This window comes from Chionomys nivalis, chromosome 16 (assembly GCF_950005125.1).
Source record: "Chionomys nivalis chromosome 16, mChiNiv1.1, whole genome shotgun sequence".
NCBI lineage: Eukaryota > Metazoa > Chordata > Mammalia > Rodentia > Cricetidae > Chionomys > Chionomys nivalis.
In genome coordinates, this window is record NC_080101.1 from 60,812,128 (window position 1) to 60,837,709 (window position 25,582).

General features: G+C 41.3%; 1 protein-coding gene across 1 annotated transcript in view; it reads left to right on the forward strand.

Moving 5' to 3' along the window:
* The window catches only part of Chmp4c (charged multivesicular body protein 4C), a 37,380-nt gene extending 12,191 nt beyond the window's left edge, over positions 1 to 25,189 (forward strand). Inside the window, exons 2-5 of the mRNA XM_057790722.1 lie at positions 17,789 to 17,966; positions 19,964 to 20,078; positions 22,848 to 23,001; positions 23,184 to 25,189. Of these exons, the coding sequence (XP_057646705.1) occupies positions 17,789 to 17,966; positions 19,964 to 20,078; positions 22,848 to 23,001; positions 23,184 to 23,245 (509 nt within the window). The 3' untranslated portion in view covers positions 23,246 to 25,189. The remainder of the gene's footprint in view (positions 1 to 17,788; positions 17,967 to 19,963; positions 20,079 to 22,847; positions 23,002 to 23,183) is intronic.
* The last annotated feature ends 393 nt before the right edge of the window (positions 25,190 to 25,582 follow it).

The window sequence follows — 25,582 nt, forward strand, 5'->3', positions numbered from 1 at the left end:
TTTATTTCTTGTGTCTTTAACATCATGCATCTCGATCTTATTTCTTTCCCCATCCCTTCATATCTATTCTCTACTCTTGCATCACCCCAACCACCCCCATGAAAATAAAATAAAATTTAAGAGAAAAAAAGGAAAAAAGAAAAGAAAGAAAAAAAATCTCATCATGGAAGCTGTAGTGTGAACAGTGAGTCATGCAGTAACTTTTATCCATATATCTTTATATCTTTACGTGCAAGTGTTCATGGCAGAGTCATCCGTCTACTTAGAGACTTCCGGTTTCTACTCCCCAGTGGATGCTGGGCCCTCACTGATATCCTGCTGTTACCCTGTGTCATGGAAATCCTGCAGCTTTGGGTCTGCAGGAGTGGTACCTTCATATGCTCTCACAGGTCATAGACGCGGTGAATGTTGAGGTTCTGACCTTGGGTAGTTGCAGGGTTGGTCAGCCCACTAGCTTTCCCCCATTCTCACCACCAGGGTGAGCTCTCCAGAATTGCCCCAGCTAGTTCACACTTTACAGCAATGACCAAGGGGTGGGGCAGTTCTGCTGCATTCACACCCTCAGGGTTTGCTCTCCCACACCTGGACTCTGCTGTGCTGCCCAGGGGAGGTGCAGGGCTCTCTCTCCCGAGTGCTGCAGCTGATGATGGGCAGGGACAGCTCTCCCACCCACCACAGGTGGTGAGGGGTGGGAGGGCATCTCTCCCTCACCCACACCACCATATGGCAGATGAGGCGCAGGGCCATTCACGCACACCCTCATCAATACGGTCAGCTCTGCTGTGCTGCCCAGGGGAGGTGAAGGGCCCACTTTCCCGAGTGCTGCAGCTGGTGAGGGGGAAGGCATCTTTTCCTCACTCCCACCACCATTACAAGGGAGGTGATACCAGCTATGCTTTTCTTATGCCCTCAGGTCAGGATCACCCACACCCCTGTCTCCAGGGTCAACTTGGCTGTGCTGCCCAGGTGAGTGGAGGGCCCTGTTTCCCGAGTGCTTCAGCCAGTGAGGGGCAGGACCAGTTCTCCTTAGTGTTGCAGCCAGTGAGCAGCGGGGCCAACTCTGTACAGCCCTATCTTCTCAACATTGGTGGCATTAGGAGCCACAGACATCAACAGAAACCGCAGCTGCACGGACCGAGAAAGATTGTCTTAGTTATACTGTAATCAATGAAGTGGTGACTTCCTGCTGTCTTGGATTACATGACACCGACTTCTGAAATCCTTCCTCCCTTGGTGACATGGTAGACTGGAATTATATCGGTCTGGTTTAATTTTGGATTGCATGGATAATTCTTACATTGGCCTTAGTCCCCAGCGAGTGAAATGTTCCTGCAGGTGTCCTGCTAACGATGCAGGTTCTGCAGCTTTCGGGCTGAGGGCACATTACTGTTATGGGAGGGGACAAAGCCCTGGCTGTTCCTCACCCAGAAGAGAAAACAATAAATGCCATTGTTGTAGAAAGAACATTGCCCAGGTCTCACCAGCTGCTCAGGGGCACACACAGGAGGTTGAAAGATTGAATTATACCTTCAAAGTGAGTTAAATTACATGGTTCCAAAAGTGTCCTTTGCCAAATCAGAGCAATGCTTGCTTTGCCACTCTTGTTTGCCTCTGGAAAAAAAAAGACAGCTGTTTCTCTCTCCAGTTGTGGACAATTGGGAACCAAAGTTAAGGCCAGTCTAGCTGTGTCAGTGGCGTCATGACGCCATTTAGCAGCAGCTCATGGAGAGAGCAACCTGTACCTCTTGGCTTTTAGGAACTGACAGCTACAAGCTAAAACTTGTCACAATGATTGAGAGAGAAGCTTTAATGTGCCAGGAAAAAGCCACTGTGGTTTTCAAGAGTCTTGGGATGAGATTCAACAATACAGAAGCTGCTGGTTTTATTGGCACAGGATTAAGATAAGCAATTCAAATTTTAGTTCTGAACGCACATCTAGATGCCTTGCTCTTGGGAACACGTTGTTGAGTGGCCTCAGTGGATGGAGCCAGCTGTGCCATATCTGCTTAGACAAGGCTACACTCCCACATCACAGGGCCCTGCCTCAGTGTTCTGAGATGAAGGCCTGTGACCAGTGCCATGTCTTACCATCGCGGCACTATCATCATCCTTATTATTATTGCTACCATCATACGGAATCCTTTTTCTCTCTCACAGGAGAGAAAGCAAAGCTGGCTTTTTCAGTGACTCTCTCTGCTTCACCCATTGTCATTTCCTGTTGACTTCTGAGTCTGGGACTCTGGCATATCTGGAGTTTTCAGAATCAGGAATTATAATGTAGAGTTGAGATGCCAAATCTAGTTGAATTTTTCCCATTCCTCCCTAGTGCTTTGAATGTAAGAAGCAATGTGTTGGCTTCGGCATTTACAACCATGACTGCTTCTCCACTGGAAAGTCATGTGAACCAGCAGCCTGCAGTCTGCTGCACACAGGCAGAAATAGAAAGAGAGACTTTATCTCAACATGGAAAATTAGAACCAACTCTTGAAAGCTGGCCTGACCTCCACATGCATGCAGTTGGCAAGTGTGTACTCCCCTCAACATGTGCACATGGACACACATGGAAATAAAATAGTCTCTGATAAATAACATGTGTAAGGTTGGGTGTTGTGTCTTGTAGCTCCGTCTGTGAGATTCTGACCACCTGTGAAGGAAACGAGCATGATGTTCTAGACACTTCAATGGACATTTTCCATGTTTATTTGGCCTAATGCCTAAAAAACTGGATGGCTTTTTATCCATTCAACTCCATAATTTTTTTAAAGTAAGAGTCTGGGGAACACAAGCTCCAGGGCACAGTGTTCCACTGTCCTCTGGGTGTGGCTCTTACTATCTGGGAGAGGAATGTTACCAGGACTAGGGAAGGTCACACATCAAGGTCAATATACACCCAGGTTATTAAGTGCTTGAGGTAGTATTAAATCATAGGCACAGAGTAAATTGTGTTTCTTGATTTTCAAGAGTAATCTATACATATTTTAAAGAGTAAACATGTCATATTTATTAATGAAGAACTAAAAATATCTTTAAAATAGGAAGAACACTTTTGTGTTCAAAATATGCTGGTGAATTTTCAATGAGCACAGACCCTGAACCAGCCTGCTAGGATAGGGATGATATACTGGCCTTCTACTTCCAGGATGTTGGGTAGAGATGTACAATTGAAATTTAGCTTCTCACTACTCTGCTGAAAAACATTGTTTGTTGTGCCAATGGACAGATGGAGATGTTTTATTTTTTGTTCATGTTGAAAGTTATCCTAAAAACAGTGGGCAATTTGTCAATGGTAATTAACAAATAAAATGTACAAACTCATTAATTGAGAATATTATATAGAGAGCTAATTATTTAGTTACTAAATAAAGCACAAGGAGTATATAAGATGGTCTCATAATTTATCACCAATTCTTGGAATTCCCTGGTCTCATTTAATATAAATTTCTGGACTAGCAAACTGAACTTTGAAACAAGGAAGTGGCTTTCCCCAAGAGCAGGTATTTGTAAAAGTCATAAAAAACTCACACCCCAGGCTTGAGGGCCATATGTTTTCTGCAGCACTATACTGTTATACAGGTTCAGAAAATTATGGCATTTTACAAATAATACTCATTTGTGGTGATATTTTATTTGTGCAGCTTGCCTAAAGATCAGAGAATCAGAGCAGCCAGTCACTAGAGTTCTTGCTTTATGATTCTCAGAGGCTGAGTTCCAGTCTCCTCCTATAACTGAAGTTTTCTCGCTTTGCCTGGTCCTGCAGCTGCTCTTAAAATAATCACTCAGACGCTTAATATTAGTTACGCACTGTTTGACAAATTGTTCAGGTTTATTACTAAGTAGCTCTTTACAACTTAAATTAACCCATAATTTTTAACTATGATTAGCTATGTGGCTTAGTACCTTCTCTCAGTAAGGCATTCTCATCCTGCTTCCTCTGCATCTGGCTTGTGACTGCATCTCTGCTTTTCCTCTTCCCAGAATTCTGCTAGTGCTATTGCTCCACCTGTACTTCCTGCATGAGTACTGGCCAATTAACATTTTATTAAGCTAATATGAGTGACAAATCTTTACAGTGACAAATCTTTACAGTGCCTTATCCCGCAGCATTTTCCTTTTCACAACAAGAATTCTGAATCTAATCTCCTTTGTTTAGCTTTTTCCCTGGTCTTTATCCATAACAACTTGTAACCAACACTCTAAAGAAAGCCAAACATCCATAATCCATTTTTGGGGGGAATGTGGGCATGGTTTTCTAAGCTACTTCCTGTTGATTGGGGGTACACTGAGAAAATTTAGGATTATGATCAAATCCTGACTGTAGAATTATGTGAGGCTGTTCCACCTCAACCAGCCACCTTGAGACTTTCTAGATGTAGAACTCAGAGGAAACTGCAACAGTGGTTCTCTGAGATTGGATCATCTGGGCCACCCGCTCCTACAGAGATTTTTCAGGGGATCTTTCTTAATCAAACCTGATTTCTCCTAACCCAGAATGAATCCACAGCTCCTCATTTCCTGTGGAAATAAAAACAGAACCTCTTTCCCAAAGAGAATATATTTTGACTTAAATTTTGAAGTCAAGGTATTTTTAAAATATATATATATATATATATATATATGTATATTGGATTAATCCAGCATCATTTACAATCAAATGTCTTTTAGCAGCTGTTGCTCCTTCCTCAGCAGTCAAACAATTCAAAGAAAACACAATAACATACAGTATCCAAATTCTCTGTATATTTTCCATCTTTATGTGGCTTTTATTTATTATTATATTTCTTTTTAAAGGACTTCCTTTATCCTTTTTTCTTTTCTCTCCCAAGCCTACACATATTTTTAAACACACTGTAAAACTGTTTAGAGGTTCTTTTTTATTTGAATTTGTCTTTACTGTCTCTATTTTTCTGACCACATGTGTAGGGATATAGCCCCACCCATTGGGGGCGTGTTCGCCTTGGTCTAATGTTTACTGATAAATCTGCCGGGTGTGATCCCAGCAGCCCCTTTTTTGCTCTGCTTTTCCTGTTCTCCGCGGGAACCTGTGGTCCTGTAAGTCTATTTCCTTATTAAAGCTGTATATATTTTTATAATCTTGTCTGCATTCATTTATGCCGCCACACACATGAGTCTTTAATCTGCTAAGCAGCATGGCTAGGATTAAAACAGTGGCTTTGGAGGCTGGCTCTGCCCCATTTCTTGGCTTCCTAAGAGTCTAGCTTCATGGTGGAGGTATTGGCAGGAGCTGTGTTTATTGCCATAACTCTGTGGAGTTTCTAGGTTCATGCCACCACCAATAAGCATGTTGTCAGCTGCTCATAAACAGCATTTAAGTGTTTGGTAGCAGGGCCTCTTAAAAGTGTCACATGGCAGCGATGGTGCATGTCTTTAATCCAAGCACTCGGGAGGCAGAGACAGGAAGATCTCTGTGAGTTCGAGGTCAACCTCATCTATGAAGCAAGTTCCAGGACAGCCAGAGCTAGAGCAGCATGGTTTTTGCTGCTTACATTGAGTCAGGAAGCCTCTCTTAAAGGAGCCGTGCCTCTGCTTGTCTCTAGCAACAAAGCCCACAGGAGAAATTGCTGTTACCCGGAAGCTGTGCTTGACTCTATTCTTTTGTGTCTAGAATTCCTTCCCAAGGTCTCTCAGGTTTTATGTGGATGTAGTTGCTGAATGTTGGGTACGATTTGTAAGTGGAAGTTTCTTGTCCCACCTGATCCCATAGCTGCTTTTAAAATAACCACTCAGAGGCTTAATATTAGTTACATACTGTTTGACAAATTGCTCAGGCTTATTTTGACTAGCTCTAACAACTAAAAATTAATCCATAATTCTTATCTATGTTTAGCCATGTGGCTTGGCACCATATCTCAGTGAGGCATTCTCATCTTGCTTCCTCTGCATCTGGCTTGTGACTGGGTCTCTGCCTGGCCGCTATGATTTACTAGTGTCTAGCCCCATCCTCTGATCTTCAGGCAAGCTTTATTTGTTAGAGCACAAGCACAATATCACCATTCATTACACCTCCTGTAAAATTGCTAATAATATTGCCTGCTCTTTGTACTTGAGGATTAATGACACAAATTTCATAAATTTCTTAACCCCAGTCTGGCTGTTGTAGTTACTACTCTCTTGCTATGAAGAGTCACCATGACTAAGGCCACTTTTATAAGATAAAGCATTTTATTGTCCTGATGGGGAACATGGCAGCATGTATGGTGCTAGAGAAATAGCTGAGAGTTTTATATCCCAATCCTCGGGCCAAGAGAGAGAAACTGGGCCTGTTGTGGGCCTTTGAAACCTCAAAGTCAACCCTCAGTGATACACTTCCTCCAACAAGCCCACACCTTTTAATCTTTCTAATCCTTTCAAACAGTTCTACTGTGTGGTTACTAAGCATCCAAATCTATGAATCCAAGGGGTCATTCTATTCAAACTACCACACTGAAATACATAGAAAATTTTTAGTTTTTGTTGTGTTTTTGGTTGATTATGTACCAACAATTGGAGCAGGTGCTAAGGCAATAGCTCATAAGGGGCTTGGTCTTTTTTCAAAGGGTTTATAATCAGGCACAGGTGAGGTGGGGTGGAACAGACTTTGTACATAAGCACAGACCAGTGTCATAGACCAACGGTAGTTCTGAACTCATGGTGACAAACGAGGGTGTCATCTGGGCCATTCTCCTTGTGCACCGAGAGCCCCCCTCCCACCTGGTCATTAATGTGCTCATCCTTACTTAAGTGTCATGTTATACAAAGGACTTTAGATCAGTTAACAAAAAAAAATAATTTTAGATATTCCTAAAGGACAGGTTGCATACATAAAACCTAGTTTGTAATTAAATTGTAGATGCTTTTTATCAAGGTGCCAATTGTGGGTTTTGCACCTGAAGAGGAAGAGAGAGAGCAGATCCCAAGTATACCTCGGCCTCCAGCTGGGCAGGTGGGCATGGGAGCAGGGAGGGCAGGGAGGAATGTCAGTGTTTGCAAACCCACAGGCAAGCCTTTAGTAGCAAGTGCAGGAACTACCAGCTGTGTATTTTGTCCTGCCATGGAAGAAGAGCATGACCCTTCCTCCACAGGACCATGGCCTTCTCTGGGAGCTGTAACAGCACACAAAGTGTACTATTCGCTAGTATTTAGCTTACAAATGTTAACCTGTAGAAGATAAGAATTTTGAGAGAAGGCAGTTGTATGAATGAAAAGTATCATAAGTAAAGCAAGCAATAGGCACAAGAGAGAAGAAATGATGGGAATAAAAGGTGTTAAAGGAATATATATTAATATCACGACTTGGGAGGCAGAATCAGGAGGATCAGGATTTCAGGGCCATTTTGGGCCCCACAGCATCCTGTTGGGGGAGGCTACTTGTTCATTTCTGGGCTGCCCACACTCCCGAAATAATCACTCAGAAACTTTATTATTTAAATCACTGCTTGGCCAATCACTTAAACATAATTATTAGCTAACTCTTATATCTTTGGTTAACCTACTTTTATTAGTTTATATTTTACCATGAGGTTTGTGGCCTACGGGCAATGTTTCCCGTCCTGTCCCATTGTCTCGCTGTCGTGTCCCCCCTTAGCTTTGTTCTGCCCTGCTGTAGGCCTAAAGCAGATTCTTTATTAATCAGTGGTAATCACAGCACACAGAGGGGAATCCTACATCAAAATATCTCAAAAAGCTCAAACACTTTCTTTCCAACTTGGGTGCACCAGAAAGTCTCCTGCTAGGAAGCATGTTGAGAAAAAGAAGGGATGTTCTGCTATCAAGGAGGTAGTGATACCAGAATGCACCATGAATATTCATAAAGCACATCTATGAGTGGCTCTCAGGATATGTTCCTCTCAGGCACTCAGAGAAATCTGTAGCTTTTCCATAAAGGCGATAGGGACTTCAGAAGTGCACATTGATACCAGCCTCAACACAGCTGTCCGAGACTAGAGGAATAAGGAGTGTTCGGAGTTGTGTCTGTCTGTGTCTGTCCGAGAAATCTCATAAGGATGAGCTCACCAAGCAAGCTGTAGACTTTGATAAACTATGTTACTGTTGCCATTTTCAAACATCTATAGACACTCATTGTGGATGAGAACTGAGTGTTAGAGTTACCAAACTGAAACACAAACTAATCCCACAACAAGCAAAATACTTAAAAAAAAACCCAGCAGAAATGAATATAGCTGAAGATAAATTAGAGATCTAGAAATCAAAGTCAAGGAGTCCTAGAACTTCTAACAAAAATGCAGAGATGTTAATTAAGATAGTTTTAGACTTATAGGGATTTTGAAACAGAGAGACAAAAAAGAGAATGTTCACTAAGGGAGCAAACATGTAGCCAATAAAATAAAAATATAGCTAATAAAATTAAAAAAGAAGATATGGCTAAAAAGTAAGTATTTCAGAAAAGAGTACATAGAAATTACGGAGAAGAAGTAACAAAAGAAGCAATAGAAAACCATTTTCTCAAACTGAAGGAAGACTGGTTCTCCAGTACGGGAGTGTCCAGACACTATAGCTAGAGGAGCTACAGCCATGTCTTCACGTCTGGAATGGATGGTATGGAACTTCCTGGGCAAGAGGAAGGAGCAGACGACACAGCACTGTCCCCAGTAATCTGAAGACATTTTAGACATGTAGGTATTCAGAGAATTTATGTGTCCACCTTTATATGTTAGTGTTTGTTTGTTTGTGTGTGTATGTGTGTGTGTGTGTTTGTGTATGAGGGTGAAAACACTTTCCTGAACAAAAGAAGACTCACTCCAGAAAAATGTTTTAAATCTAAGAATGAGAACAATGTGGGATAGAGGGAGCAATAATAAGAAAATAAGAAAGAATAAACACTATAATTTAGTGTAAATAACTGAAATTGTGAAGTTTAATACAAGTATTAAGAAGAGTCTTTTAAAATTAAAAGGATAAAAAGATTAGCAATAATGAACTAACAATACTGCTGTTATTAATAGTAATGTATTTTGATGAACAAAAGGATCTCATTGTATAGATCAGGCTGTTTTGAAACTGGCTATCTTGCCCTAGGCTTTCTTCAAATTTGTGATCCTCAGCCTCAGAAATGATGAGATTATAGAAGTAAAATTTTTGATTATTTTATTTAGATATTGTAGACTGTGATGATAAGATAATCTAATTTCCAAACAACATATGCATATAAATTTTCTTTTTTCTCTCGTTTTTATTGTTTTTAGTGTGCTATACATCTTTCCATCCCCTTTCCCCTTCTGCCCTCTCCCATGACCCCCACACTCCCAATTTACTCAGGAGATCTTGTCTTTCCTTTCTATTTAGATCCATGTATATCTCTCTGTTTCTCTTAGGGTCCTCTTTATTGTCTAGGTTCTCTAGGGCTGTGGATAGTTTTTCTTTGTTTTATGTCTAAAAGTCACTTATGAGTGAGTACATGGTATATCTGTCTTTCTGGGTCTGGGTTACCTCACTCGATATGGCTTTTTCTAGTTCCATCCATTCCTGTAGATTTTAAGATGCCTTTTTCCCCCACTGAGTAGTACTCCATTGTGTAAATGCACCACATTTTCTTTAGCCATTCTTCAGTTGAGGGGCATCTAGGTTGTTCCCAGGTTCTGGCTATTATGAATAATGCTGCTATGAACGTAGTTGAGCATATGTCCTTGTGGTATGAATGAGCTTCCTTTGAGTATATACTCAAAAGTAGTATTGCTGGATCTTGAGGTAGGTTGTTTCTAATTTTCTGACAAATTGCCATACTGATTTCCAAAGGGGCTGTACAAGTTTGCATTCCCACCAGCAATGGAGGAGTGTTCCTCTTACCCCACATTCTCTCTATCATCAGTGTTTTTGATCTTGGCCATTCTTACAGATGGCATCTCAGAGTTGTTTTGATTTGCATTTCTCTGATGGCTAAGGATGTTAAGCATTTCTTTAAGTGTCTTTCAGCCTTTTGAGATTTGTGTGTTGAGAGTTTAGGTCTATACTCCAAATTTTTATTGGGTTACTTGTTCTTTTGATGTCAGATTTCTTTAATTCTTTATATATTTTAGAGATCATACCTCTGTCTGATATGGGGTTGGTGAAGATCTTTTCCTATTCTGTAGGCTGCCATTTTGTCTTGTCCATGTTCTTTGCTTTACAGAAGCTTCTCCATTTAACGAGGTTCCATTTAGTAATTGTTGTTCTCAATGTCTGTTCTCCTGGGGTTATATTTAGGAAGTGCCAATGCATTTAGGTGTACTTCCCACTTTCTCTTTTATGAGGTTTGGTGTGATGGATTTGATGTTGAGATCTCTAATCCATTTGAATTTTGTCAAAGACTTTTTCAGCATCTAATGAGATGATCAAGTGTTTTTTTTCTTTCAGTTTGCTTATATGGTGGATTACTGACAGATTTTCGTATGTTGAACCACTCCTGCATCTCTGGGATGAAGTCATCTTGATCATTGTGGATGATTTTACTGATGTGTTCTTGGATTCGGTTTGTCAGTATTTTATTGAGTATTTTTGCATCAACGTTCATGAGTGAGACTGGTCTGTAATTCTCTTTCTAAGCAGTGTCTTTGTGTGGTTTGGGTATCAGGGTAACTGTAGCCTAGTAAAAAAAGTTTTGCAATGTTCCTTCTGTTTCTTTTGTGTGGAACAATTTGAGGAGTATTGGTATTAGTTCTTCTTTAAAAATCTTGTAGAATTCTGCACTGAAACCATCTGGTCCTGGACTTCTTTTGGTCGGGAGGCTTTTGATGATTGTTTCTATTTCCTAGGAAATAGGTCTATTTGATTTGCTTATCTGGTCTTGATTTAATTTTGTTAAGTGATATTTATCTAGGAAACTGTCCATTTCCTTAAAGTTTTCCAGTTTTGTGGAGTACAAGTTTTTGAAGTGTGGTATGATGATTCTCTGGATTTCCTCTGTGTCTGTTTTTACATCATTTCTGATTTTGTTAATTTGGATATTTTCTCTGTGAAAATTGGATATTTTCAATTTTCTTTTGATTAGTTTGGGTAAATAAAGGTTTGTCTATTTTGTTGATTTTCTCAAAGAATCACCTCTTTGTCTCATTGATTCTTTGTATTGTTGTGTTTTTATTTTTTTGATTTCAGCTATCGATTTGATTATTTTCTGGCCTCTAGTCCTCCTGGGTGAGTTTGCTTCCTTTTGTTCTAGAGCTTTCAGGTGTGCTGTTACCTCACTGGTGTGGAATTTTTTCAGTTTCTTTACACAGGCATTTAGTGCTATGAACTTTCCTTTTAACACCACTTTCTTTGTGTCCCATAAGTTTAGGTATGCTGTGTGGTCATTTTTGTTGAATTTTAGGAAGTCTTTAATCTTTTCCTTTATTTCTTCCTTTACCCAATGGTGATTCAGGTAAACAATGTTAAATTTCCATGTGTTTGTGGGCTTTCTGAATTTAGTTTTGCTGTTAAATTCTAATTTTAAGCCATGATGATTCGATAAGATACATGGAATTATTCCAATTTTTTTTGTATCTGTTGAGGTTTACTTTGATACCAAGCTTGTGGTCAATTTTGAGACGTTTCCATGAGGTGTTGAGAAGAATATATATATATATATATATATATATATATATATATATATATATATATATATATTTGGTTTTTCAAGACAGGGTTTCTCTGTGGTTTTGGAGCCTGTCCTGGAACTAGCTCTGTAGACCAGGCTGGTCTCGAACTCACAGAGATCCGCCTGCCTCTGCCTCCCAAGTGCTGGGATTAAAGGTGTGCGCCACCACCGCCCGGCAAGTATATTTTTTTATGTCTGGATAGAATGTTATATAGATGTCTGTTATGTTCACTTGAGTCATAACATCTGTTAGTTTCCTTATTTCTCTGTTAATTTTCTGTCTGGCAGACCTGTCCAGTGGTGAGAATGGGGTGTTGAAGTCTCCCACTATTAGTGTGTAGGGTTTCATGTGTGATTTAAGCTTTAGTACTATTTCTGTTTACATATGAGGGTACCCTCATATTTGGGGGCATAGATGTTCAGTATTGAAATTTCCTCTTGATGGATTTTTCCTGTGACTAATATGAGATGTCCTTCTTTGTCTCTTGATTGATTTTAGTTTGAAGCCTATTTTGTTAGATATTAGGATAGCTACATCAGCTTGTTTTTTAGGTCCATTTGATTGGAAAATCTTTTCCCAGCCCTTTACTTTGCAGTGATGTCTGTCTTTGAGGTTGAGGTGTGTTTCTTGTATGCAGCAGAGGGATGGATTCTGTTTTTGTATCCAATCTGTTAGCCAGTGTCTTTTTTTTCTCCCCCGAGACAAGGTTTTTCTGTAGCTTTGGAGCCTGTCTTGGAACTAGCTCTTATAGACCAGGTTGGCCTTGAACTCACAGAGATCCACCTGCCTCTGCCTCCTGATTGCTGGGATTAAAGGAATATACTACCACCACCTGGCCTTAGCCTGTGTCTTTTTTTTAGGTGAGTCGAATCCATTTATATTAAGGGATATTAATAATCAGTGATTGTTAGTTCCTTTTATTTTACTTTTTAAATTAATTTTCAAACGGGTTATAAAACTCCACAAATACACTACATGTAAATACAAATATATGCATCTGAGGAAAAAATGTAGTATATACAAGTAATCAAAGTAAAAATGAACAAAGGTATTTATCATCTCACATAAAGGGAAAAAGAGGACAAAGAGTATAGTAGTCAGAAAATGCATAAAATATCATATCCATAAACCAAAAAGTTATTACAGTAAATGAGACAAAAATATGTATTAAAATAGTGACTATTGAATAAACTGTCAATTATATGCTACTTAAAACAAGTATCCCAGGCCTCTCGGGAGGAAACTGAGACACATCAGAAGTATGAAATGGAGCCAGTAAATACTGAGGATGTGGCAGTGAACTTCGCCTTAGAAGAGTGGGCTGTGTTGGATTCTAGTCAAAAGAATCTCTACAGAGATGTGATGAAGGAAACATTTTCTAACCTGATCTCCATAGAAAAAGCACTAGAAGAAAATATTGAAGAGAACTAGAAAGATCTCAGCAGGACTGAGATCTCAGAGGACTGAGATCTCAGAGGACTGAGAAAGAGCATGTAAATGAATGTCATAATGAGTGTGATAAAAACCAGCAACCTATTCCAGAGAGTGTGATCAATAGATATGTCTTCCAGAGTAAGAGCTCATGAGACTCCATTGCCTGTAACAAACATTATTGATAATTTATCCTTACATGGATATCTCAGAGAAGAGGGTAGAGGGACACCACCACTGTATAAGCGAGCTGTGGCAAAAGCTTTTAAACTTCAGAAACATTGGAAAGATATCAGTTATTCTGAATCACTTCAGGTATTTGAAACTTCTCCTGAAGAGAAACCCAGGGAAAAACAACAATGTGATGAAGCCTGTAAGAGTCTCTGTTTGATCAGCCTCAGGAGAGAACTCACACTGGAGATAAACTCAATGAGGATGTCTTCATGAGATACACACATGGCCAGAATGATGAACAAACCAATAAAGAAGTGAAACAATATGGATGTAGTCTCTGTGAAGAATCCTTCATTGATTCCAATGAGCTTACCAACTATGAAAAAAGTCATATTGAAGAGAAGAGGTATATTTGTCGGCAATGTGGCAAAACATTTAAATATGCAACATGCTTTGAGAAACATAAAGTAACTCACAAAGGAGAGAAGCCATATGCTTCTATACATTTTGGAAAAGCCTTCACCCAATTCAATCATCATAACAGTCACGAAAGCAGTTACATTGGACAAAAGCCCTATGCTTGCAAGCATTGTGGAAAAAACTTCACCTGTTCTTCTTATCGAAACATTCATGAAAGGAGCCACACTGGAGAGAAACCTGCATGTAAGCATTGTGGAAAAGCCTTCAACAATCACAGTAGTCATAACATACAGGAAAGGGGGCACACAGTAGAGAAACCTTATACATGTAAGCATTGTGGAAAAACCTTCAGCCAGCCTTGTAGTTGTTATAGACATGCAAGAAGTCACACTACAGAGAAACCTTATGCATGTAAGCATTGTGGAAAAGCCTTTTTTTGTTCCAGTAATCTGAATATCCATGAAATAATCCACACTGGAAAAAAGCCTTATGCATGTAAGCATTGTGGAAAAGCCTTCAACAATCGCAGTAGTTGTAACAGACATGAAAGGAGGCACACTGCAGAGAAAGCTTATGCATGTAAGCATTGTGGAAAAAAGTCACCAGTTTTTCTTATCGAAACACTCATGAAAGAATTCACACTGGAGAGAAAACTTATGCATGTAAGCATTGTGGAAAAGCACACACCAATTCCGGTGCTTGTAACTTTCATGAAAGAATGCACACAGCAGAGAGAAATTATACATGCAAGCATTGTAGAAAAGCCCTTTTCTGTCCCAGGATTCTGAATATGCATGAAATAATTCACACTGGAAAAAAACCTTCTCCATGTAAGCATTGTGGAAAAGCCTTCAACCACTCCAGTAATTGTAACAGACGTGAAAGGAGCCACACAGCAGAGAAAGCTTATGCATGAGCATTGTGGAAAAGCCTCAACAAATCCAGTAGGTGTAACAGACATGAAAGGAGCCACACTACAGAGAAGCAGAAGACTTATACATGCAAACATTGTGGAAGAACTGTTTCTGAAGCCGGGCGGTGGTGGCGCACGCCTTTAATCCCAGCACTTGGGAGGCAGAGGCAGGTGGATCTCTGTGAGTTCGAGACCAGCCTGGTCTACAGAGCTAGTTCCAGGACAGGCTCCAAAACCACAGAGAAACCCTGTCTCAAAAAACCAAAAAAAAAAAAAAAAAAAAAAAAAAAAAAAAAAACTGTTTCTGGTGTAGGCATCTGAACATCCATGAAATAATTCATACTGACAAAAGCCTTATGTATCTAAGCTTTGTGGAAAATCATTCAACAACACCAGTAGTTGTAACAGTCATGGAAGGAGTCACACTGCAGAGAAACCTTTTTCATGTAGGCATTGTGAAAAAGCCTATACCAGTTTCAGTTCTTGTAAGACTCTTGAAAAGAGTTCACATTAAAGAGAATTCTAATACATTTAAGCAGTGTGAAAAAGTGTTTACCTGCTCCAGTCACCTGAACATTCATGTAAAGATTCACATGGGAGAAAAGTCTTGAGCATGTAAACATCTTGGAAAAGCCTCAGTGACCTCAGTAGTCATAACAGACATGAATGAAGTCACACTTTAGAGAAGCCTTATTCATTTAAGTATTGTGTAAAACCCTTCACCAATTTCTATTCATGAAGGTTCATGAAAGAGATCATACTGAAGAGAAGTGCTATGCATGTGTGCATTGTGGGAAATCATTTACCCACTCCAGTCAGATGAACATCCATGAAAAGGTTCAAATTGGAGAGAATGTTTTTTTTTTTTGCACGTAAACCTTACAGGAAACCTTTCAACACTTCAATTTGTCCTGATTTTCACGAAAAACAATGACACTGGAGAGGAACTCTTCATGTGAAAAGATGTGGAAACTGTTCATTCTGTAGACAGGCATAAAATAGCTCACTTGAAAGTAAAGCCTTATGCACATAAGAATTGTGAAAAAGCCTGCAGCTGCTCTTGTGTTCATAACAGACATGAAACTCTTCACACTAGTCAGTAGCCTAATATGTGTAACCATTGTCAGAAAGTCTTTACTAGATTCACTTGGTCCAAGAGTAAAAACATTCACACTGGATACAAACCTTTTATATGTACACATGGTATATAAACTATTTCTTTGTTCCTGTCCTTTTAACAAGCATAAAGATCTCACACAGTGTCTGTAATGTGGGAAAGTCTTCAGCACATCCAGTTTCTGTAACTCATGCACAGATTTATACTGGAAAGAATTCTAATGCATATATTCATTTAAGTATTGTTCAAAGTCTTCAGCAGTTCCTGTTGCCATGATGTTCTAAAGAATTCACTCTGGAGATAGACTTCACATGTATAACCATGTGGAAAATCTTTTAGCATTAAAAAAAAAAACCCCAAATATCCTATTTTTGAGTTAGGCATGCTAGTGCATACCTGAAATTCTAGGACTTTGGAAGTTGAGTGAGGCAAGGCATTCATGAGTTTGAATCCTGCCTGAACTACATAATGAAATCCTGTCTCAAAGACAAGCAAGCAAGCTAACAAACCGTGTTTGAAATAGAGATTTACATAAAATTATTGCAGACAGATTATAATAAAAAGAATTTCAAAATACTAATTTTAAATAAAGTAAAATGGGATTTCAGGGAAAAGGGATAAAAATAGGATAGGGTATTTTTATATGGGTTTTCAAAAAATTTTTGCTGTCCATGAATCTTTCACAAAATAGCTGCCTATCCCCACAAATAAAGTCACTGCAAATCTCTTCTGTATTCTACCAACATGGGTGCTGGCTTCTGCAGTCCTGAGTCTCTTCATTTCTGTCAACATGGGTGCTGGCTTTTGCAGTCCTGAGTCTTTTCATTTGCTTCTTAGATTTTTTTTCCATGGTTCACTTGACTCTTCCTTCTCCTAATACATCACAGCTTGCCATTGCATTTGGATTAATATTTCTTTGTACCATCTGAGGAATCACAAACCATACCACAGTACCTTAGTGTTGACACCAAGGTGGCACGGGGTGGGGTGTGCATGATCCTTTATCATTTTTTTGGATCTCTGCCTTGGATTCTGTTGTCTTCCCAGGGTGGAGGGTCTTATTAAATAAACATTTGTTTTCTGTCAAGTCCCCGCTTCAGGCAGTTACTGTGTCATTTATGGTGGTGGCTGCCCAGCAGGCACTTGGGAAGGATAGAGCTCCATCAATCACTAGTAAGAACTACCAAGAGGCAATGGTTGCATGAGAGTCTGGGCACAATGGAATAAATAGAGGAATCCACTGGATCGGCAGAGAAGCCTGTGACCAGCACAGACTGGGAGGTTTCCCCAGAGATTTGTTGTGATAATTTGCCTGCTTCCTTCTGAATTCACAAACTACTTGACTTCCTTTGCCAAATCTGTTTGGTTATCTTTTGTCTGTATATTATATATTGTACATATTATAACACACTTCTACTGTTCTCTTCTTGGATTTCCCCCAAATGTCTTGCCAACCTGGATGTTGTGAGCCCTTTTGGAAGCTATCTCACAGGGTGCCACAGTCAAAAAGACTCTGGGTTTTGTGGCTTCCAGGTGGAACAAGTAACTGGCCAGGGGGAGGATTATTCAGATCTTGTTTCTCAGAAGCAGTGCTCTGCCCTCTCAGCGGAGCGCCATCAGGCCCTGGAGCAGGACTCCAGGTGCACTGATTTCGGGACATCAACCTAAGGGCCATCTCCCTTCAAATCAAGATGCTCAGCTCAGGACTTTAAGTTCTAGCTGCCTTAAACTGGCTGTCTTTAGCAAGTCACTGCGTTTCTTTGAGTTTTAGTAAATTTGCCTTCAAGAAAGGAGGCTAGATTTGACAGCCGTTAAGGTCTTTGCCTCTTGTAAAGATTGATTTTTTTTTTTGGTATGGCTTTTCTTAATATACTTAACCTTTACCCCCTATACGACATGAACATACATATTTCTGTGGCGTATTTTGTGACTATGCAAGTTGACTTTCCGTCCTCTTACACTCGCCAGGTCTTTGGAAGAAAGAATAACCGAGTGTTTTGAGAGAATAGCTGGTGTAGAGATGGAGAGACAGATGATCCCTGTGTCTCGGGGCTGTTTAATGGCTATCGGTCCTCAGGTTTCAGCAGTTCTGGGTCCATGCATGGTCTGAGCCTCTTAAGTGTAGCTGTTTCTTCTGATACAAACACCGGTTTCTTCCTTGTTTAGCTGCCTTGCAGGCGTTGAAAAGGAAGAAGAGGTTTGAGAAGCAGCTCTCGCAGGTTGATGGCACCCTGTCCACCATTGAGTTCCAGCGGGAAGCGCTAGAGAACTCGCACACCAACACTGAGGTCTTACGGAATATGGGCTTTGCAGCCAAGGCAATGAAAGCTGTTCATGAAAACATGTGAGTGACCCAGACTCCTTGTCCTTAATGTTGGGGAGAGCCTGTGAAACCGTATGACGATTCTGGTATTGAATGGAATGCTCTCTCAGAAGTAGTTTTGAATTTTCAGTAGCAAAATAAAAACAAAGGAAAAACTTATAGAATTTTGTTTTCACTATTTCTCAGTTCCTTTATGAAATTCTATCTGTAAAAACTGTAATTCTAGGATTCTAAGGTCAGTGAAGGTGTTAGAACTGTAGAATAGTGGTTGCCATTCTTTGGTGTCTATGAGAATCATCTAGATAAAAGCTATTCAAGAACATGCAGACACCCAGCCTCCTTGAATTTAGCTGGCGGGTAGAACTTCTGTTTTAACCGAGTTCCCCAGGCCAAGACGGACATCACCAACTATTTGAAAGCCCCTGACATAAAGTATTAGTTTCTGGGACCAGGGTTTATAGTTTTCTGGCTGTAATTCCATTCCCAAAGTTGACTGTACCCTGGCAAATGACTTTCTATCTCTCCCTGACTCAGTTTCCTCGCCTGTCATTTCTTTCTTACTTCTGCTTGTTGAGAAGTTCAGTGAGATGCTAGACATAGCACAGTTCCTGCTGCAAGCAAGCACTGAGCAGTCAGTCTCTGAGATGTGGTAAGGTACCCTGGTCTATGTTCACTGTGGGCAATGCAGACCTGGGACCTGATCCTCTGCTGCTGAGGGACAGTGACAGTAGAGTAGTGAGTGCTGAGATACAGACTCGGTTCCAGAGGGCGAGAAGAGGCAAAGGTAGTGGTTGGGGTTATGAAGACTTCTTTGAGGCCATCTTCTTGCCTTAGTAACTCATCAACCAGCTGCCATCCTGGCACTTCAGAGTTCATTATGTGCACGTTGGGACTCCCAGTACCCATGATGGGACTCCCAGTACCCCACGGTGGGACTCCCAGTACCCATGATGGAACTCCCAGTACCTAACGGTGGGACTCCCAGTACCCCACGGTGGAAAACTGAGTGCTGAAGTGGATTGCAAAGCCGGGCTTTACCTCCAAGTCCCTTAGTAGCATGAAACAACAGTGCTCTTCGGAGAGAGGTTTAGTCTCAGCCCCAGACTTTGGTCATACATGTTCTGTACTCCCTTTAGTAAACACATTGGCTACAGCTCTAATGCGGACTGAGCATAACGGGTTGGAGGAAAATGATAGCAGAGTTCCTTTCCATCACCTATGAAAACATGCCAAAATTCTCAGTTCTGTAGTAGTGGAGTCTGAGGAACTGAAAAGATGGGGGAGTCCTGGGCTCAGCCTTTCAGTGGTGAGGGTATTCATAATGAAGGACACTCACTGCTCTTCTGTCTAATCCGCTTGGCCTGCTTTCTGAGCCGGAGGAAAGATTCAGAAACAGGGCTACAAAAGCAAGTTAGAGCCTGGCCTGGAGACCTCGGAGACTAACTGTGAAGCAGCTGTCTTAGGACTTGCTTGCTCCTGCGCTGTTGGCTGAGGTTGTAGCTTCCCTGAGGGTGTGCTGGGTCAAATCCTACTGTTTCAGCGCCCCTCCCCCACTTGTTTCTGCAACGGAAACCCTCACGGAGTCAGCATTTCAGAGCTACTGTGTTATAGAAAGTGACTCTCCAGTCCCAAAGTTTAGTTTCTCTACAGAGCTGCTTCAGGTTTGGCTGTGAGAACTGCTGTGCTGTCTCAGTCATGGTGGTTCTCAAGTGAATTAAGGGGTACCCACACAGGGGTACTGCACACTCTCTACCAGATGCACGTCCCAAACTCTTCTGTTTCAAGTGATTTTCGAAGGTAGAAGGTAATATTGAAAATACATGTGATTGTCTAGGGTTACTGATTTTTTGACACTCCAATTACTATTTTTCTTAATTGATGAATGTTGAACCAGGAATTTTTGTTATGGTGCTGATGTAACTAAAGAGTATATCTGAAATGAGCTTGTTTTCATATGGAATTAAGTCTAAATTCATAATTGTAAGATGAAACTAAAATTCCAAATAAATGTTCCCCAGGGATCTGAACAAAATTGATGACTTGATGCAAGATATCACCGAGCAGCAGGACATTGCCCAGGAAATCTCAGAAGTGTTTTCTCAAAGGGTTCAGTTTGCCGATGGCTTTGATGAGGTAGGTACGATCCTAAAGAACGTGGCACTGTGGCTGCTCTCGAGGGCAGCTTCCTGTCACATATGGCAGACAATGTTTATTGCTTAACAAATCAATGATATTTATGGGAAGTATCATTTTCCAGGCGGAAAATGAGGTGTTAGTAGCTGATTTCAAGGAAAGATGACTATGGTTTGGCAAACGGCTTCTTAATTAGGTTTTTAGATAAGAAGGAAAAAGAAAACAGCACGGTTATATGGAGTTAGTGATGTTTAATGGTTGGAGTATAAATAGTCTCATTATGAGGGATCATGTGCTCTCACATCTGCCCACAGAGCAGACGGTGTCGCTCTGTAACAGCAGATGTCCTGCTCTGTGGCTGCTAAGTTAGGAGTTAGGCTGCTCCGCTCATCCCTCAGTCTATCAAACACTCCCGTTCTGTTCATATCAATCAGTCCCGCAGCCCGGGAAGGCTGTAGCTACAGTGGTGGTGCTCACAGTGGAAATTTCAGTAGTTCCATTCAAGTTACACGGGCCCAGGATGAGGACATTCTTAGGCACATTCCCAAGGGACGGAATAGCACAGCTTTCTGTTTCTATGTGATAGGACAGATGATGAGTCACAAGCGACAATGTGGCCCATAGAGTTTTAGGAAGTGACAGTTTGCTGCTAGCAATGTTCCAAACTGCTGTGGGAGTGGGGCTGGAGGGTTGGCTCAGAGGTTAAGAGCACTTGTTGCCTTTGCAGAAGACTTAGGTTCTGCTCCCAGCATTCACAGCAGGGACCAAAATCATCCATACTGCCAGTTCTGTGGGATCTGATGCCCTCTTCTGATCTCCGTGGGCACCAGACACACATATGATATGCTACAGACATGCAGGCAGAACACTCATACACATAAGGAGTTGACCTGTAGGTCAGATCAGTCATGGCCTGTTCTTGTGTAGCTCTCAAGGCAAAAATGCTTTCAACTCTCTGGAACTGTAGAAAATAAGAAAGAAGAGCCTGCAACAGGAAAATATCTGGCCTGCAAAGCCTACTACTGTCTGGCCCTATGTAGAAGAACATGAGAATTGTGAGTTCAAGGTTAACCTTGGGTCACATGGTGAATTCAAAGCCAGCCTGAGATACATAGAGAGGCCTTGTCTTAAACCAACAGCAGCAGAACAACCGAATATGGATCCATGTACATGTGCACTGATTCGAGCACGGCCCCTGGATGTAGGGCGTGCTGATTTACCCCGGCACTGCCCAGTAATGAGTTCTCAATAACCTTGTTGAATGATGGGTGAATAGAGTCTAATTGGATGAATACACAGGTAGGCTAGACCTTCTCTGATAGCTCCCTGCTGAACGACTGCACCTCCCAGGTTCCCTAGTGGATGCCGAGAGGGAATGTAATGTATGGGTGGTAGTCATCCCTGCTCCCGTTACACACATGGGTGACAAGATGCCCCTTTGCTGTGAGTAAACATGGTCCCACCTAAGGTCAGACCGAGCTCGCCCCTTTCTGTCATCTAATCATTTCTCCTCATGACAGCCTCTGAAGTCTAATGTTTTGTTTAGACTGCCACTCACTTCTGCGGGAGCTGATGTATGCTGGAGGAATTCCCAAGTTCGGCAGGTGTGAGATATCTCAGATTAGGCAGGTGTGAGCTATCCCAGATTAGGTAGGTGTGAGCTATCTATCTCAGATTAGGCAGGTGTGAGCTATCTATCTCAGATTAGGCAGGAGTGAGCTATCTCAGATTAGGCAGGAGTGAGCTATCTCAGATTAGGCAGGAGTGAGCTATCTCAGATTAGGCAGGTGTGAGCTATCTATCTCAGATTAGGCAGGTGTGAGCTATCTATCTCAGATTAGGCAGGTGTGAGCTATCTCAGATTAGGCAGGTGTGAGCTATCTATCACAGATTAGGCAGGTGTGAGCTATCTATCACAGATTAGGCAGGTGTGAGCTATCTCAAATTAGGCAAGTGTGAGCTACTACAAATAGGTAAGTGTGAGCTATCTCAGATTAGGTAGGAGTGAGCTATCTCAGATTAGGCAGGTGTGAACTATCTCAGATTAGGCAGGAGGTGACCGATATCCTTAAGACCTCAAGATGATGGGAGTTTTTCTTTTTTTTTTTTATAGGTGTTGGGTGGAGGATAGTTTGATTAAGCCAGACTTTCTGAGCCCACTGTAAAGGAAAAATCCATTATACTAATATTCCCTCACACAAACACATGGGCTGGGTGTAATCTAGTGGCACGGCACTTGCGTAGCATGAGCAGACACTGCTGTTCCATCCCCAGCACTGTGAACAAAATCACCTAAACACAATTTATATTGGCCTTAATGATCTGATAGAGGATCTATGGTATTTTTTTTTAATTTCTGTGCAATATATTTTCTATGCTTGTTTTATTTTCAATAGTATTAACTCAACTGAAAATATTTATTTCCTCTAATTAAAATTGCAGAGATTCTCAACTGGAGAGAAAGAAAAAGAACATACTGAAAAAATGACAGTCAAGGTGTAAATTTCCAGAACCAGAGGAGATTATATATTCAGCCCAAATTACTTGAATGGCTGTTTACTGAAGTATTATAAGATTAACTACAACAAATTTGTACAACCCGAAGTATTCATTTCCAATCATTGCTCAGTGTTGCTTAATTTTAAAATAATAAATATTCCGTTCCACTGGGTTAGCACACATCAGTTGGGTGGCAGATGTTCTCTTTGCTGTGTTTAGGGAAGCCACCTCCTGTAACACTAACTCCGTAATTCTCTCCTCTGTGTTCAGGATGAGCTGTTGGCAGAACTTGAGGAACTGGAGCAGGAAGAATTAAATAAGAAGATGACAAAGATGCAGCTTCCGAATGTGCCGGCCTCTTCCCTCCCCTCACAGCCCAGTAGGAAGCCCAGCATGCCCTCCAGTGTACACCGATCTCGAGCAGGTGTGTGCACACCCCACAACCCGCACCCACGTAGGTTCTCAGAGCAGTAGGCAGGCTGCTGCTTCCAGTGCCTCCTTATACCTGACCTGTATAAATAAACACATCTAGTATGCCATTCCTACCCATTCCCATGTGCAGTATAAGTGACGCTGATGACTGGTCTCCTCACTTTTGTGTTCCAGCGTCGTCCAGGAGGACAGAGGACGATGATGACTTCCAGCAGCTGGCAGCTTGGGCCACTTAAGCCAAAATGGGAACCTCTGACGCCTAAATTATGGAACTACACATAAGACATAAATGCTTTTGCAAAGCCTAGAAGATAGCAGTGACCTGTTTTATGAATCGCTGTCTTTTACAAAGCAGTTAAGTCATGTGTAGACATGTCAAGCATGGAAAGGGGCTGGTGGCATCATAGAAGACCCTTCCAGACTGATGGAGTGGGGGCTATCTGCTTTATTCTCTACTGTATTTTAGTATTTAGAATTTAGTTGATTCTTTGTGTATATTTATTGAAAGAAAACTGATTCTACTGATATTTAATACATATTCCAGCTTAAATCATCCTCGAGCGATACCTAGGGTAACTGGGGGCGATGTCTATGCAAATACAAGGCTGTGTCCATCCAGGTCACCCATAGTAAATGTAAATATGCTTCTAGAACAGATCTGAAGAGAAGTCCTTAGTGAGTCTATATATACAGTTTCAATTGAGTCTCAGGGTTGGAAATCTTCACAGAGCTTTAATTAACATTTATTATGCAGGTTGAGCTTTGAGTGGGGGCAATGCATGCATCGCCCCAAATGTCTGGCTGCACAAGCAGTTTAGCCTGCTCACCAGGGTTCTCCTGGGTGATTCAGCCACTTAGAAAGCCAAGTGAACACAGGCCGCCATGCTGCTGCTGCTTAGGCTTCCTGGGAATTGCTTCCTGTTGTGTGCTCTTCTGTGCACTAACAAAATGAAACAATGCTTCACCGCATGTGCCTCATAAAAATACGAAGATACTGGCAATTAAAAATATATGTGGAGTAAAATTTTGCTCATAATTATGGTTAAATGAAGATAAATTATAAACGTAGGTATCACGCATGCCATATCAGACAGTAAAATGACAAGCACCACAATGTGAGGTTTTCGGATGCACCGTGAGCCCTTGTTCTGGCTCAGTGGTCCCATTCTGCTGCAGGTGTTTGGCACTTGTTCTTTCTCTTGGCATTTTTCCTGCCCTGTACAACACATGCACCAAATTTTCCTCATTCTTTGAATTCTGGCTAAAATATTCCATCTTGGGAAACTTTAAAAACAAAATTTCCAGACTATATTCTTGCTTTTATAGCACTCAGCTTTCTGTCATGGCATTTTCCATGTTCTCTTTCAACACTTAACCTGAGTGCATTCCCCTGTTGGACTGTGGTAGGGTGAGGGATGAGACTGCTTTAAATAGTGTGCTTTCAGGACTCTTCAAAATCTCTCATGTACCCTAGGCAAGTCTTTTAACATTGACTCAGTGCTCAGCAGCTGACAGACGACGGATTGGGCCTTCTGTCCCTAAGCAGTCCTGAAATCGGGCCAAGCCTGTGGCGCAGCAACAGTGTTAGACACTGAAGGCGAGACAGCTCTGGTCAGTGATGCCCAAGACAAGGGAGGCTGATGCGGTGTCCTGGCCCACACACCACCCACATGCCCGCTGAGTGCAGCTAGCTGCGGGGAAGGGGAGGGGAGGCACAAAGCCCCCACCAGACTTGTGAAACTTGTAAGGCGAGTGAATTTTAATTATGCTTAATTTTAGTTAATTTAATTAAAAAAAATTTCTCAACGCATTTATTAGAAACATTGAAGTATTTCAGCACCTTAGTTCTGCCTTTTCAGCAGTTAAATTTGTAAAGTCTGTCTATGGGGCAGTGTTTGTATCTGTCCTGTCTTTCCACCTCCCTCGCTTCTTTCTATCTCTCTGAGATTTTGAGACACAGCCTCACCATGTAGCACACGAGTTCACTTTATACCTCAGGCTGACATTGAACTTCACTCCTCTGTCTTTAGTCTCCAAAGCCCAGGAATTACGGGGCTCCTATCGCTGTGCCCAGCACTGGGCCGATAGTTACAGCTGATCTAAGAGGCACTCTCAGTGTAAAATACACATTGGATTTCAAAGACTTGGTGAACAAAACTGTAAAATAGCTCATTAATAATTGCATCTTGATTATATGTAGAAATGTTATTTTAAATGCTTTGCATTGAATAAAATACAGTATTTGAAATTTAGGTTTTCTACGTCTTTTATTTTTTTAAAAACATGTAGTTCCTGAGTTTTATAATTTTTTTTTGAAAAAATGCTGCAAGATCCCCAACGACAGTAGGCAGCAGAAATGCTGTAGGTCCCAAATGGTGGTAGTGGGCCATGTGGCAGCAGGCAGTGGGCTCTGGGAGTAGCCAGAGATGGCTGCCAGTGCTCCAGCAGTGGCTGGTCCCAGGCAGGGAGACACATGGCGGGCGGGCAGGAGACAGAGACATGGATAGACACGACATGCAGAGTGAGGTTGAATATTTATTCAGGGGGGTGTGGAGGGTGAAGGGTGAAGGGGA